Raw genomic sequence first — 15,485 nt, 5'->3', positions numbered from 1 at the left:
TCTGCCTACTTGTGATCTCTGTCAAATAATTTTTTTTAAAAGTCTTTGAAAAATTAAAAAAGAAAAAAAGAATCATCAAGGAATGTTATCAATAACTCTATGCCTGCAAATTTGATAACCTAGATGAAATGGACCAACTCTTGAAAGATACAAGCTGCCAAACTCACATAAGCAGTATTAGAGAATGTGAATAGGCCTGTATCTATTTAAAAATGGAGGAGAGAGGTACACCTGTGTGGCACAGTTGGTTGAGCATCTGACTATTGGTTTCAGCTCAGATTGTGATCTCATATGGGGTTGAGCCCCATGTCAGGCTCTGCGTGGAGTGTGGAGTCTGCTTGAGTTTCCCTCTCCCTCTCCTCTGCTCCACCCAACCCCATATGTATGCTCATGTACTCTCTAATTAATAAATAAATCTTTTAAAAATATTTGAGGGGGAGCCTGGCTGGCTCTTGATCTCTGGATTGGAAGCTCAAGCCCCATGCTTTTTTTTTTTATTTAAAAATAAATTTAAAAAAAAATTTTTTTTGGTTAGATCATCCCCAAAACAAAAAGCACGAGGCCCAGATGGGTTCACTGGTAAATTCTACCACATATTTAAGGAAGAAATTATACCAATTTTCTACTATCTTGTTCAGAAGATATAAGCTGAGGTAATACCTCCTACTTCATGCCAGGAGGCCAATATTGCTCTAACACCAAAACAGACAAAGAGATTACAAGAAAGAAAACAACAGAACAACATTTCTCAATAAAAAGATGAAATCATCTATAAAATATTAGCAAATCAAATCCAACAATCTATAAGAATTATATACCACAAGCAAGTGGGATTTATCCCAGGAATGTAAGGTTGGGGATAAATGCAACATTTAAAAATCAATTAATGAAAAAAAAATTAATTAATATAACCCATCACAGACTGACAAGATAAAGACAAAAAATCATATTTCCTATCAAGAGTTACAACGAAAGCATCTAGGGTGCCTAAAAGACTCAGACGGTTCAGTGTCTAACTCTGATTTCAGCTCAGATCATGTTTTCAGTTGGGCTCCGCACTCAGCAGAGTCTATTTGGGATTCTCTCTCTCCCTCTCCTTCTGCCCTTTGCCCCACTTGCATTCTCTCTAAATAAAGCTCTTTTAAAAGATTTTATTTATTTGACAGAGAGAGAAATCACAAGTAGGTGGGGGAGGGGGGAGCAGGCTCCCCGCTGAGCAGAGAGCCCAATGTGCGGCTTGATCCCAGGACCCTGAGGCTCATGACCTGAGCTGAAGGCAGAGGCTTAACCCACTGAGCCACTCAGCACCCAATAAATTAATTAAATTCTTAAAAAAAAAAAAAAAAAAAAGCAAGCACTTAACCAAGGGTAACACCCATTCAAAATAAAAACTCTCAGCAAGCTAGGAATAAAAGGGGAACTTCCTAAACTTGGTAAAGAATATATATACAAAAAGCTAACATCATACTTAATGGTGAGGAACTAAGTTTCCCACTAATATCAGGAGCAAAGCAAGGATGACTCCTCTCTCACCACTGCATTTCAACATCATACTGGAAGTCCTAGTTTACATAAAAAGACAAGAAAAGGAAATAAAATATACAGTGGGAAGAAGGAAACCAGAGTGTCTTTTTTCAGAAAGGACGGTGATTGTCTACATACAAAGTTCAAAATTACTAACCAAAAACCTCTTGGAAGTAATAAGTGATTGTGTAAAAACTGCAGAAAACGTTAATATAAAAAAGAAAAACTGGTGGCTCGGTTAAGCATCTGACTCTTCATTTTGGCTCAGGTCATGATCTCAGGCTTGTGAGATCAACCCCCATGGACATGGAGCCTGCTTAAGAATCTCTCCATGGCGCCTGGGTGGCTCAGTGGGTTAAAGCCTCTGCCTTCGGCTCAGGTCATGATCCCAGGGTTCTGGGATCGAGCCCAGAATAGGGCTCTCTGCTCTGCAGGGAGTCTGCTTCCTCCTCTCTCTCCTGCCTTGCCTCTCTGCCTACTTGTAATCTCTGTCAAATAAATAAATAAAATCTCTTTTAAAAAAAAAAAAAGAACCTCTCTTTCCCTGTCCCTCTGTCACCCTCTGCCAAGAAAGAGAAGAGAAAAACTGCTTTCATATACTAACAGGAAACAAGTGGAATTTTACATTAAAAACACAGTATTATTTACAACACCGCCTCTGAAAATTAAAGTTTAAATCTAACAAAATATATATAAGGTTAAGGTCTCTATGAGAAAAACAACAAAACTTCTATGAACAAAATCAAAGAACTAAATAAATGAAGATATATCCCAACTTCACAGCAAAACTTAATACTGTCAAGATGTCAGTTCCTCCCAAATTGATCTGCAGATTCAATACAATCTCTTTTTTAAAAATATCTACTTATTTATTTGAGAGAGGGAGAGCATGTGCGTTTGTGGGCGCACGTGTGGGCACATGCCCACCAGCAGGGGGTGGCCAACGAAGAGAGAATCCGGAAGAAGACTGGAGGCTCAGCACAGAGTCCTATGTGTGACTCAATCATGGGACCTGAGCTGAAATCAGCTGACCACTCAACTGAATAAGCCACCAGACATCCTGAGATTCAGTACAATTTCAATCAAAATTCCAGCAAATGACTTGTGGGTACTGACAAACTAATTCTAAAGCATATATATGAAAAGGCAAAAGAAAGAATAGCCAACACAATATTAAAGGTCAAGAAAAAAGTTTAAGTACTGACATAACTCAATTTCAGACTTCCTTTAAAGCTATAGTAATTAAGACAGAGTAGTGCCATTGAAAGAATAAAAAGATCAATGGAACTGATAATAGAGTTCAGAAACAGACCCACATAAATACAATCAATTGATCTTTTAAAAAGTTTCATTTATTTATTTTAGAGAGAAAGAAAAAGCAACAGTAGGAGGGACAGAGGGTAAGAGAAGACTTGCCCACTGAGTAAGGAGTCCAACGCAGAGTTTGATTCCAGGACCCTGAGATCACACCCTGAGTTGAAATCAAGAGTTAGCCACTTAATCAACTGAGCCACCCAGACGTCTCAGCTGAATTTTAACAAAGGTGCAAAAGAAACACAATGGCACTAAGACAGACTTTTCAATAAAGAGCACCAGAACTGAATATCCATATGCAAAAAATTAATCTAGACACAAGTTTATTTACAGCCTTCACAAGAATTAACTCAAAACAGATCACAGATTTAAATGTAAAATACAAAACTATAAATCTCCTAGAACATGGGAGAAAATAAGGATAATCTTAGGTTTGGCAATGACTTTTCAGATACAACACCAAAAGCACAATCCATGAAAGAGAGAATTGGTAAGCTGAACTTAACTAAAATTAAAAACTTCTGCTCTGTGAAAGACATAGTCAAGAAAATAAAAAGTTAAGCTACAGGTTGTTAGAAAATATTTGAAAAGGACATAGCTGACATTTTCCACAAAAACTACGACAAATAATACTAACATTTGTATGGAACCACAAAACACCCCAAATAGCCAAAACAATATTTAAAAAGAACAACAAAGTTGGAAGTATCTCAAATCCAGATCTCAGTTATCTACTACAAAGCTGTTGCAATCAAAACACTATGGTACTGGTACAAAAACAGACACACATAGAACAGAACAGAGAACGCAGAAATAAACCCATGCCTCCATTGTCAATTAATCTATGACAAAGGAGGCAAGAATATACAATGGGGAAAAGACAGTTGCTTCAATAAATGGTGCTGAAGGGGCACATGGGTGGCACCTTAGGGGCACCTAAGCAGCTGCCTTAGGCTCAGGTCAAGAAGCCAGGGCGGTCCTGGGATCAAGACCTAGGCTTCTCGCTCTGTGCTCAGTGGGAAGTCAGCTTCTCCGTCTCCCTTTGCCCCTCCCCCACTCGTGCTGGCATGTACTCTCAACTAAATAAAATCTAAATAAATTAATTAATAAATAAATGGTCCTGAAGCTGGATGGCTACATTCAAAAGGATGAAACTGGACCACTTTCTTACACCATACACAAAAAGAAACTCAACATGGATTAAAGACCTAAATGTGAGACCTGAAACCAGAAAATTCCTTAAAGAAAATATAGGTTACAGAAACATTTTTCTAGGTCTATCTCCTCAGGCAGGGAAAATAAAAGCAAAAATAAACTACTGGGGCTTCATCAAAATAAGAAGCTTTTGAACAGAAAAGGAAATAATTAACAAAACACAAAGGTAACCTATTGTGGGGCGCCTGGATGGCCCAGTCATTAAGTGCCTGCCTTTGGCTCAGGTCATGATCCCAGAGCCCTGGCATCCAGCCCTGCATCAGGCTCCCTGCTTGGCAGGAAGCCTGCTTCTCCCTTTCCCACTCCCCCTGCTTATGTTCCCTCTCTCACTGACTCTCTCTCTCTGTCAAACAGAGAAATAAAACACTTACCATGATGAGCACTGAATAATGTATAGAACTGTCAGATTACTATTAAGAAACAAAAAAGGTAACCTACTGCATTAGAGCATATCTGTCAATGATATATCTGAAAAGGGGTTAATATCCAAAATATATAAAGAAGTTATACAACTCAACACCAACAAAAAAGGTGACTGGAAAATGGACAGAGGATCTGAATAAACATTTTTCCAAAGATGACATATACAGATAGCCAACAGACACATGAAAAGATGCCAAACGTCACTAATCATCAGGGAAATATGCAAATCAGAAACAGTGAGATACCACCTCATACCTATCAGAATGGCTAGAATCAAAAGAACAAGAAATAACAAGTGTTGGCAAAGATAAGGAAAACAAAGAATCTTCGGGCACTGCTGGTGGGAATGTTAAATTGTTCTAATCACAGTGGAAAACAGTATGGAAGTCCCCAAAAAATTAAAAGCGGAATTCAGAAGAAAACAAGATAACCTTATTTACATATAATAAAAAGTTCTTTATTCCTCAAAAAAAATTAAAAATAGAAATACCACATGATCCGATAATTCAATGACCAGGTAGTGGGATTCAAAAAGATACACGCACATCCTTTGCTTATACCAGCTTTATTTATAAGAGCCAAGATATGAAAGCAACCCAAGTGGCCACTCTGATAGATTAATAAAGAAGATGTGTTACATATACACACATGGAATGGAAAGGAATACACAATGGAATATTATGCAGCCTTATAAAAGGACAAGAACTTGCCATTTACAACAACATAGATAAACCTACAGGATATTATTACACTAAGTGAAATAAGTCAAACATCTTCTTATGTGTAAAATCTAAAAAATAAATGAATAAGCAAGCAAAAAGCAGAATCAGACCTATAAATAAAGAGAACAAACCAATGGTTGCTAAAGAGGAGGGACATGGGGGTAAAAGCAAAATGGGTAAAGGGGAGTAGGAGATACAGTCTTCCAGTTATGGAAAGAATAAGTTATGGGAATTAAAAGATACAGCAGAGGGAATATAGTCAATGGCATTTTAATAGCATTATATGGTGACAGATGATAGCTACACTTGTAGTGAGCATAGCATGACACAGAGTTGTTGTGTCATGTTGTACAGGTTGTACAGCTGAGACTAATCCAACACTGTGTTCTCAACTGTACTCTAATAAAGAGACAGAGATACATGATAAAAAGATTTATCCAAAATATATAAAGAACTCTTAAAAGTCAACAATAAGAAAACAAATGAACTGATTTTAAAAAGAGCCAGAAACCTGACACCTCATCAAAAAAGATATACAGATAGCAAGTGAGCATAAGAAAAGAAGCTCCACATCCTATGTCAGCAGAGGAATGAAAATTTAAACAGTGAGATACCACTACACACCTATTATCATGGCCAATATCCAGAACAATTACAACACCAAATGCTGCTGAGGATGTAAAGAAAAAGGAACTCTCAAATCACTCGTGGCACTAGAAGACCGTTTGGCACTTTCCTATAAACATACTCCTACCATATTTTCCCACAATCATGCTCTTTGAAAGTGAAAAATTACATCCACACAAAAACCTGCACATGGATGTTTACAGAAGCTTTATTCCTAACTGCCAAAACCTGGAAGCAACCAAGATGTCCTTCTGTAGGTAAATGGATAAATAAACTGTGGTATATCCAGTCAATGAAGTAATATTCAGTCCTAGAACGAAATCAGTTATCAAGCCTTGGAAAGACATGGAAGAATCTTAAATGCGTATTACTAAGTGAAAAAAGCCAGCCAGAAAATGGTACATACTGTAAGATTCCAACTATATGACATTTCAAAAAAGGTGAAAGTATGGACACAGTCAAAAGATCAGTGGCTGCAAGGGGCTGGAGGGTGGGAAGGATGAATAGCTGGAAAACAGAGGACATTCCGGGCAGTGACTTTCTGTATGATACTATCATGGTGGATACATGTCATTATACATGTATCCAAACCACAGAACACACACCACGACTATGAAGTTTGGGTGATAATTATGTGTCAGTGTAGGTTCACTGATAGTAACAAACTTAACACTTTGTTGAGAGGTGTTGATAATAGGGGAGGCTAGGTATGTGTGGGAATAGGGGATATATGGATTATCTCCCTCTCAATTTTGCTGTGAATCTGAAACTGCTCTAAAAAATATAATGTCTTAAGATGTTTTTAAAAAAAGACATGGAGGAAACTTTAAAGCATATTACTATTAAAGAAGTCAATCTGAATAAGCTACAAACTGTATGATTCCAACTATATACAACATTCTAGAAAAGGTGAAACTATGGAGATAGTAAAAAGATTAGTAGTTGCTGGGCGTGACAGGAAGGGGGAATAAACAGGCAGAACACAGAGAATTTTCAGGGTAGTGAAACTATTCTACAGGATACCATAACATTAAATATTTTTTAAAACCCATTGAATACAACCTTATAACACCAAGAGTGAACCCCAATGTCAACTATGGACTTTGGGCAATAATGGTGTTTCAGTGTAGGTTCATAGCTTGTAATAAATGTACCACTCTGACAATGGTACTAGAGGGTACACTGGAAATCTCTGTACCTTCCATTCAATTTTGCTGCAAATCTAACTGCTCTAAAATATAAAGATTAGCAGTTGCCAGAGGCAAGGGAGGAGTGCGGAGTGGGGGAAAAAAATGGATAAACTGGTTTTGTTTTGGTTTAAGTTGGTTTAAGCTGCATTTTAAAAAAATAAATAAGAGCTAGTTGTCTGCCACTTGACTGCCAAACAAAATTTCCCCACCCACACAGCACTTAAATTTACCCATTTATCTATTCCTTCTTTAATTTTTGTGTGTGGGAACTTCTTTTGGGTGTTCACTTCCTAAAAATGAAAATGCACAAATTTACTTACAAATTTTCAAAGTTGAGTATTTATGAAAATGTCAGTGCAAAACATGTATTATTTGTAGGTTCTAAACTAGAAAGTACGATTCCATTCTAGTGAACAGCTAACACCTCTAAAACTTCATTTTAAATTTTATTAATTTTTTTAAAACTGCCTATCTCATTAAAAAGAAAGGCCTCAAATAAATTCTGTCCTCTCATACCTTAAAAAAATTAGAAAAAGAAGAATGGAGTAAACCAAGAAGTGGGAAGGAAAAAAATAAAATCAGAGCAGAAAAACTAAAACTACTGAAAACTAAAATATAAAATAATAAGATCCAACAGAGAAAATCAATGAATACAAAAGCTAAAAATTTAAGATCAATAAAATTCAAAACCTCTAGCAAGCCTAGACTAGAAAAGAAAAAAAGATACAAATTGTCAAAGGTACCTCAAGAATAGATAACCTAAATAGTCCTCTAGCTATTAAGGAAATGGATTATAGTTTAAAAACTTTCCCAAGAAAAACTCTATGCCCAAATGGCTTTAAAAGTAAATCCTACCGGACATTAAGAAACAATATCAAATCTAGACAAACTTTGCCAGAAAACTGAACAAAACTGAACATCTAGCAACTTAATCTGAGGCCAGCAATTATTTTTGCAAACAAATCCAAAGACATTCTAAGAAAAGAAAACTACATGGGTGCCCAGGTGGCTCAGTCAGTTAAGCGTCTGACTCTTGACTTCAGCTCAGATCATAATCTCAGGGTGGTGAGATCAAGCCCTTTAGGGCTCTGTGCTTATCATGGAGTCTGCCTGAGATTCTCTCTCTCCCTCTGCCTCTGCCCATCCCCAGACTCACACATGTGAACTCTGTCTTTCTCTCTCAAAACAAATAAATGACATCTTGAAAGAAAGAAAGAAAGAAAGAAAGAAAGAAAGAAAGAAAGAAAGAAAGAAATATATAGTCCAAGATCCCTCATGAATACGGATGCAAAAATTCCTTTAAATTTCAAAAAACCGAATTCAGTAATATTTAAAAATGGTAATGTATCAAGGCTAGGATTTATCCCAGGAATACAAGTTTGGCTTAACCAGGGCAGGGGGGTGGGGGGAGGAGATATCAGTCAATGCACTTCACCATATTAACAGATTAAAAAAGAAAAAAATAACTATCATATCAATCTATCAAAATATGTAGAAAAATTATTTGACAAAATCTAATATCCATGGCTGATAACTCTCAGCAAACTAGGAGTAGAAAGATACTTCCTAAACATCATATATAATGTTAAAGGATTACTTTCCCCCGGGCACCTATGTGGTTCAGTTAGTTAAATGTGGGATTCTTCATTTCAGCTCAGGTCATAATCTCAGGGTCATGAGACTGAGCCCTCTCATGGAACTCCAAGATTCTCTCCCTCTGCCCTTCCCTCTTCTCATGTTCTCCCTATCTCTAAAATAAATAAAATCTTAAAAAAAATTTTTTTTCAAAGTAATTGTACAAAGCAAACATGCTCACTCTCACCACTTAAATATTTAACAATATAATAAGAAATAAGGGGCAGATGAGAAAGGATAAAGTACAATTATCTTATTTGTAGTTGCCATGATCATATGGGAAAATCCCACAGGATCAGTTAAGCTACTGGAAATAAAATTTCAGCAAGTTTGCAAGATACCAGATAAACATAAAAAAATTTAAACATGTATTTCTATATACTAGTAAGGAACAATCAGAAATTGACCTTTTAAAAAAAGATCATAATAGTATCAAAAAACATCAAATATTCAGGGTTGGAGCTAGAAAAAGATGTACAAAACCTGCACACTTGCTGCTAAGATAAAGAAATAAATGAAGAGATGTATTCTTTTCATGAATCAGAAGACTCAATATTGTTAAGACACCAATTCTCCCTCAATATGATTTGTAGACTCAATGCAGTTTAAATAAAAATACAGGCAGTTTTATTTCTACAACCTGACAATCTGATTCTAAAATTCACATAAAAACAGAACAATTCTATGTTGATAGCCATAATGACTCTGAAATAGAAGAATTAAGTCAGAAGATGGATCCTACCTGACCTAACTGGTTATTATAAAGCTACAGTAATCAAGATAGTGTGGTATTAAACCTAAAAGCAGATAAACAGATCAATGGAGAACTGATACATACATGGTCAAATGGGTTTCAACAAATGTAGGTAAAGGCAATTCAGTGGAGAAAGGACAGTCTGTCCCATATGTGGGCCTAGAAAAACCAGTTATCTATATAATTCAATAGATAAGTCATTCAATAAGTGGACTTAGATGTATAACTCATATATGCAAAATTTAACACAAAATGGATTACAGGCCTAAATGTGAAACATAAAAAATATAAAATTTACAGAAGAAAACATATTTTTAAATGTATATACTGAACATGTAATTAACATGGGGGTCATGGGTTCAGGTCCCACACTGGGCTCCACGTTAGACATGAAGTCTACCTTAAAAACAAAAGTCTGTTTAAGTCACTGAGTGGGAAAAATACTTGCAAAAATAATGTATCTGATAAAGGACTTGTATCCAGAACACATAATGGCTCACAAAATGCAGTATTAAGAAAACAAACAGGGGCACCTGGGTGGCTCAGTGGGTTAAAGCCTCTGCCTTCAGCTCAGGTCATGGTCTCAGGGCCCTGGGATCGAGTCCCACATAGGGCTCTCTGCTCAGCAGGGAGCCTGCTTCCTCCTCCCTCTCTCTCTGCCTGCCTCTCTGCCTACTTGTCATCTCTATCTGTCAAATAAAATAAATAAAATCTTTAAAAAAGAAAAGAAAAGAAAAGAAAAGAAAAGAAAAGAAAAAAAACCAAACAAGCCAGGGATGCCTGGGTGGCTCAGTTGTTTAAGTGTCTGCCTTCGGCTCAGGTCATGATCCCAGGGTCCTGGGATCAAGTTCCACATCGGGCTCCTTGCTCAGCGGGAAGCCTGCTTCTCCCTCTCCCCCTGCCTGCTGCTCCCCTGCTTATCGTGCTTGGTCTCTGACAAATAAATAAAATCTTCTAAAAAAAAAGAAATAAAGAAAACAACAAGCCATTAAAAAAGTGCAAGTAGTGGATAGATCTGAGCAGACCTTCACCAAAGAAAATAAAGAATGTCAAACATGCACATGGAAAGGTGTTCAACATAAAGCAGTCATTAAAGAAATGCAGACTGAAACCACAATGAGAAACTATAGCATTCACACCATTCACACTAGGAATTGTAAAATTACAATGACTGAGCATTCCAAGTGTTGCAGACAATGTAGAGGACAAGGACTCTGGTACACTACCAAAAGAATCATCAAATGGTACAACTATTTTCGAAAATAGTGGAATACTGTCTTTAAAAATTAGGATGTACTTACCATGTGACCTAGTTATTCCATTCCTGGGTATTTATGCAAGAAAAATATGTCTGTAAAAAGATTTGTATAATGTTTCCAGTAGCTTTATTTGTAACAGTCTAACTGGAAAACAATCTGAATGTCCATCAATTGCTGAATGGATAATCAGAGTTATGTCCACATATTAGAAAGTAGTCAGCAATAAAAAGAAATAAGCTACTGATACATACAACACAGATGAATCTCAAAATACTTACACTGAGTGAAAGGAGTCAGATAAAAAAGTGTACATACTGCATGTTTCCCATTTTTAACATTCTAGAAAGTTCAAACTAGAACTTTCAGGTCATCTTATGACTCAACACGACAGCTAGTCCTCATACTATCATGACATGGTTGACTTTTCTTTCTTTAACTTGGCTTCCAGCATATTCATATCCTCTTGGTTTACTTCCAAATCTTGACCTCTTCTTCTTAGTCTTGTTTACTGGTTTCCCCTTTTCTTTCCCCAATGCCAGCCCTAGGGCTTCCTAAGACCTCTTATCCTCCCTACCTACACTCGTCACTCTATTGGCACCCACTCTTAAGGCTTAAAGTAAACTCCATAGAGAGACAACTCCCAAATTTATGTCCAAAGTCTGGACCTCTTTCCCAAATGCCAGACTATGCATGCCACTGGCTAATTAACATTTCTACTTGGATGTCTAATAAATATCTTAACCCTAATGTAGGCTGAAGAGCCTGCCAAGAAGTCCACATCCTAATCCCTGAAACCTGAATCCCTGAAATATGTTATGTTACATGGCAAAAGGGCCTTTGCTAATGTAACTAAGGTTACACACTTCAAAAAAGAAAATTATCCCAGATAATTATCCCAGATTTTTCAAGCAGGCCCAATCTAATCTCATGAACCCTTGAAGAGAACTTTCTCTGGCCAGAAGCAGAAGAGATGCAATAGAAGAAAGATCCCAAGGGTGGTAGGGTTCAACAAGCCACTGCTGGCTCTGAAATGGAGAGGCACATGTGCAAGGACTGAAGAGAGCCTCTGGAACTGAAGGGCAGACCCCAGTTGAGAGCCAGAAAGAAAATGGGCATAAATCTAACCACCTGAATGAGCTTAGAAGCACTTGCTCCTATGGCCAGGTGAGAACCCAGGGCATCCAACCCCTTGATTTCACCTTTGAGAGACCCAGAGTAATCACCTGAGCCCACCCAGTCTTCTGGCCTACAGAACAAGAACACAGTAAGCTTATATATTTTTTTAAACTGTTAAATTTGTCCCAACAGCAGGAGAATACAAGTACCATATCCAAAACTGAATTCTTCATCTTGCCCTCAACTTACCACACCCACAGCCTTTACCATCTTTGTTAACAGCAATTTCATCCCTTCTAGCTACTGGCCCAATACCCTTGGACTCTTCTTTGAATCCTCTCTCTCTCTCTCTCTCATCTTCTTTATGAGAAAGCTACTTTTAAACATACTCAGAATCTGATTACCTCTCACCACCTCCACTGTTCACACCATCTCTCTCTGCATTGCTGTAATTATCTCCTAATGGCCTCCCTACTTGCATCCTTGACTCTCTACAGTCTATCTGCAATGAAGAGCCACAGATCCTTACAGTACCTAAGAGAGATCATATTACATCTCGGTTCAAAACACCAATGGCTCACTTTTCATTCAAACTAAAAAACCAAGCATTTCCACTGGCTTACAGAACCCTACATGAATGGCCCCTTGCCCAGCCTCCTACTGTACTTCCACCTCACTCCTTCTACCTGTGTCATCACTGTCTTTCCCTGTCTCCATTTATTTTCATATTAGGTATACAATAATAATCTTATTACTATTTAACACTTACTATAATAACTATAATACTTCCTATGAACCAGATTTTATTATAATTGCTTTGCCTATACTATCTCACTCAATTCCAATAATTATTTCTCCCACTTTACAGAAGATGAAACTGAGGTGGCAAAGAGGTTAATTAACCTAACAGCTCTTTCAGTAAGTGGTGAAGCCAGAATTCAAAATCACAGGTGGACAAAACCCACTCTACAACTCAAATTCTTTTTTATTTGAACACTGTGTTTTATTTTATTTATTTTTATTTTTCCTAAAATATTTTATTTACTTATTTGTCAGAGAGAGAGAGATAAAGAGCAAGCACGCAAGCAGGCACAGGGGCAGGCAGAGGCAGAGAGAGAAGCAGGCTCCCGGCTGAGTAAGGAACCCAATGCGGGACTTAATCCCAGGGCCCTGGGATCGCGACCTGGGCCAAAGGCAGCAGCTTAACCAACTGAGCCACCCAGGCGTCCCCAAAGCCCAAATGCTTAATCTCAATGATGCCCTCCCCAAACGGTTAGGCTTACTTAATTATTTTTCAAAAACAAGTATAGAATAAACAGAAAGTAGGATAAAGGACTAAGAAATAGGAATCCTAAAGTGCTTAATGTAGGGTTAAAGAGGTAGGAAAAGTTAAAGGGAACCAGGACACTGAGAATAAGAACATTTCTTAAAGGTAAAAAACCAGCACACAACTAGTTCTTATATAAAACAAAATATGGCACTTAAAACTTACTTTCTCTGTGGTAACAGTCAAAGAAGGAACCAATGCAGGTGACGGTTCTGGTTGCTTCTTATGTTTCTGTTTGTGTTTGTCCTTTTCTTTATATTTCTAGAAAAGAATAGAAATAAGATCCAAATTAAATATAAATTATAACCATATATATACAATAAAGATGAGTTTCTTCCATAATTCTGTTTAGTAATTCAAAATGTTAATGAATACTTGTCAAAAAATAAAAAGATTACTTCTGCTGATCATGCTTTATTATTTTATAAACAATACTAGTAATATGACATTACTAGTGTTAAGTTAAAGTGACTTCAACATACTTACTCTTAACCAACCTAAAATTATATATAAACAACTAAAGCCCATAATCATTTGCTACATTTATACCTGGCAAACTGTATTTTCTTCTTGTTAAAGACACCAAATACTTCTGTGTACATTTTATGAACTGCACTTTAAAATTTAAATAGCAGTCTAACATGCAGTATCACATTAGAACAGTGTCAGATTCTGTATCACTATACATTAAATTCTATGGCCCACAAACTAGAAACTCAGGCAATAAATTCTTTCCTAGGTTTACTGGGAAAATGAATGAATTGGGGGTTCTGGGTGGCTCAGTCTGTTAGGAATCTGACTTTTGATTTTGGCTCAGGTCATGATCTCGGAATCATTAGATTGAGCCCAGAGTCAGGCTCTGTGCTCCGTGGGGAGTCTACCTAAAATTTCCCTTCCTCTCCCTCTGCCCTTGCTCACTTACATGTGTGCTCTTCTCTCTCTCTTTCCAAACATAAATAAATAAATAAATCTTTAAAAAAGGAAATGAGTGAATCAGCTACATCTAACAAAAAATAGATACTCTGGGGGCGCCTGGGTGGCTCAGTGGGTTAAAGCCTCTGCCTTCAGCTCAGGTCATGATCTCAGGGTCCTGGGATTGAGCCCCGCATCGGGCTCTCTGCTTGGCAGGGAGCCTGCTTCCTCGTCTCTCTCTGCCTGCCTCTCTGCCTACTTGTGAACTTTGTCTGTCAAATAAATAAATAATATCATTAAAAAAAAAAAAAAATAGATACTCTGAAGTTGTGGTGTGCTACTTTCACTCTGAAGTACTAAAACTGATGAAATGAATATAAGAAAGAATTAAATTAATTACAAGTTAATTACATATTAGGAGCCAACTTTATTTAACAACAAAAAATTTTAACCAAATTTTTTTCAATTGTTTGAATTAGTATGCAAGAATCAGTATTGGGTGTGAAATTTACTATCATTTAAAGAGTTACATTTTAATTGCAACAGATTTTAATAATGATCCACCAATCATGCCTCTGTTTCTTTGTACTAGGATGTCACTGCTCCTTCCATCATAAGATGTCCTCTTCTCCACACACATAAACCTGGGTTAGTTTTGTGACTTGCTTTAGCCAAGAGGATACGGCACAGTGATGTACAAGTTCAGGAGCTCAAGGCTTTAAAAAATCTTAAATGGCTTCCACCTTTGCCCTTTGGATTCCAGCCACCATGTAAATAATGAGTTTATATTCTCTGACAGAGAAGCCAAGTAGACAATTAGACCCTATGGAGAAGAACTGAAGTACCCAACCTTATAGACAGCACCAGACATGTGAATAAGACTATCTTGCTGGAATTATTTAGTAAAACAACTTAAAAATGTCAAAAGAATATTATAACATAACATAACATAACATAACATAACCCTATTTTACTCTACCCCACCAGCCACCAGTTGAATGTAGCCTCACGGGTAAACCCAGCTGATACCACATGAATAAAAGATGCGTTGTTCCTGCTAAGCCCTGCCTGTTATTAGGCACTGTAAGTTATGGGATGCTTTCTCAAGTAACAGTAGCTAACTGAATCAGGACTAGAATCCACAACTGGGTAGTAAGAGTTTAAAAAAGTATAAATTACAATCTAATTTATAAATATGAGGTTCAAATGACCCTGGATCTATACATTCTATATCAGTATTTTTCTCCCATAAAGATAATAAAGAAGGCTTTTCTGTCCGTCCTGTTCTACTTCCCAAAATGGCTTTTATTCGTCAACAATAGGAGAACTGGAATGATTTGATAGTAAATGACCCAAGAAGGTAAACAAACACTTAAAACATGGAAACTATTTGAAATAAAAGGCAAAGTATGCACATGTACATACATGAAAGTGTGAACATACTCATGGGATTATACAGAACTCTGG

The 15,485-nt window shown here is 37.0% G+C and overlaps 1 protein-coding gene across 14 annotated transcripts in view; it reads right to left on the bottom strand.

Annotated features, from left to right (window-relative positions):
• Positions 1–15,485, bottom strand: part of MLLT10 (MLLT10 histone lysine methyltransferase DOT1L cofactor) — a 236,313-nt gene that overhangs the window by 79,414 nt on the left and 141,414 nt on the right. For all 14 annotated transcript variants that reach the window (XM_032349580.1, XM_032349576.1, XM_032349581.1 and 11 more), the window contains one exon: positions 13,272–13,367. In XM_032349580.1, coding sequence (XP_032205471.1) covers positions 13,272–13,367 — 96 coding nt within the window. The remainder of the gene's footprint in view (positions 1–13,271; positions 13,368–15,485) is intronic.

This window comes from Mustela erminea, chromosome 6 (genome assembly GCF_009829155.1).
Source record: "Mustela erminea isolate mMusErm1 chromosome 6, mMusErm1.Pri, whole genome shotgun sequence".
NCBI lineage: Eukaryota > Metazoa > Chordata > Mammalia > Carnivora > Mustelidae > Mustela > Mustela erminea.
The sequence above is the reverse complement of the archived record's forward strand: the minus strand, read 5'-3'. Positions and strand labels throughout refer to the sequence as shown.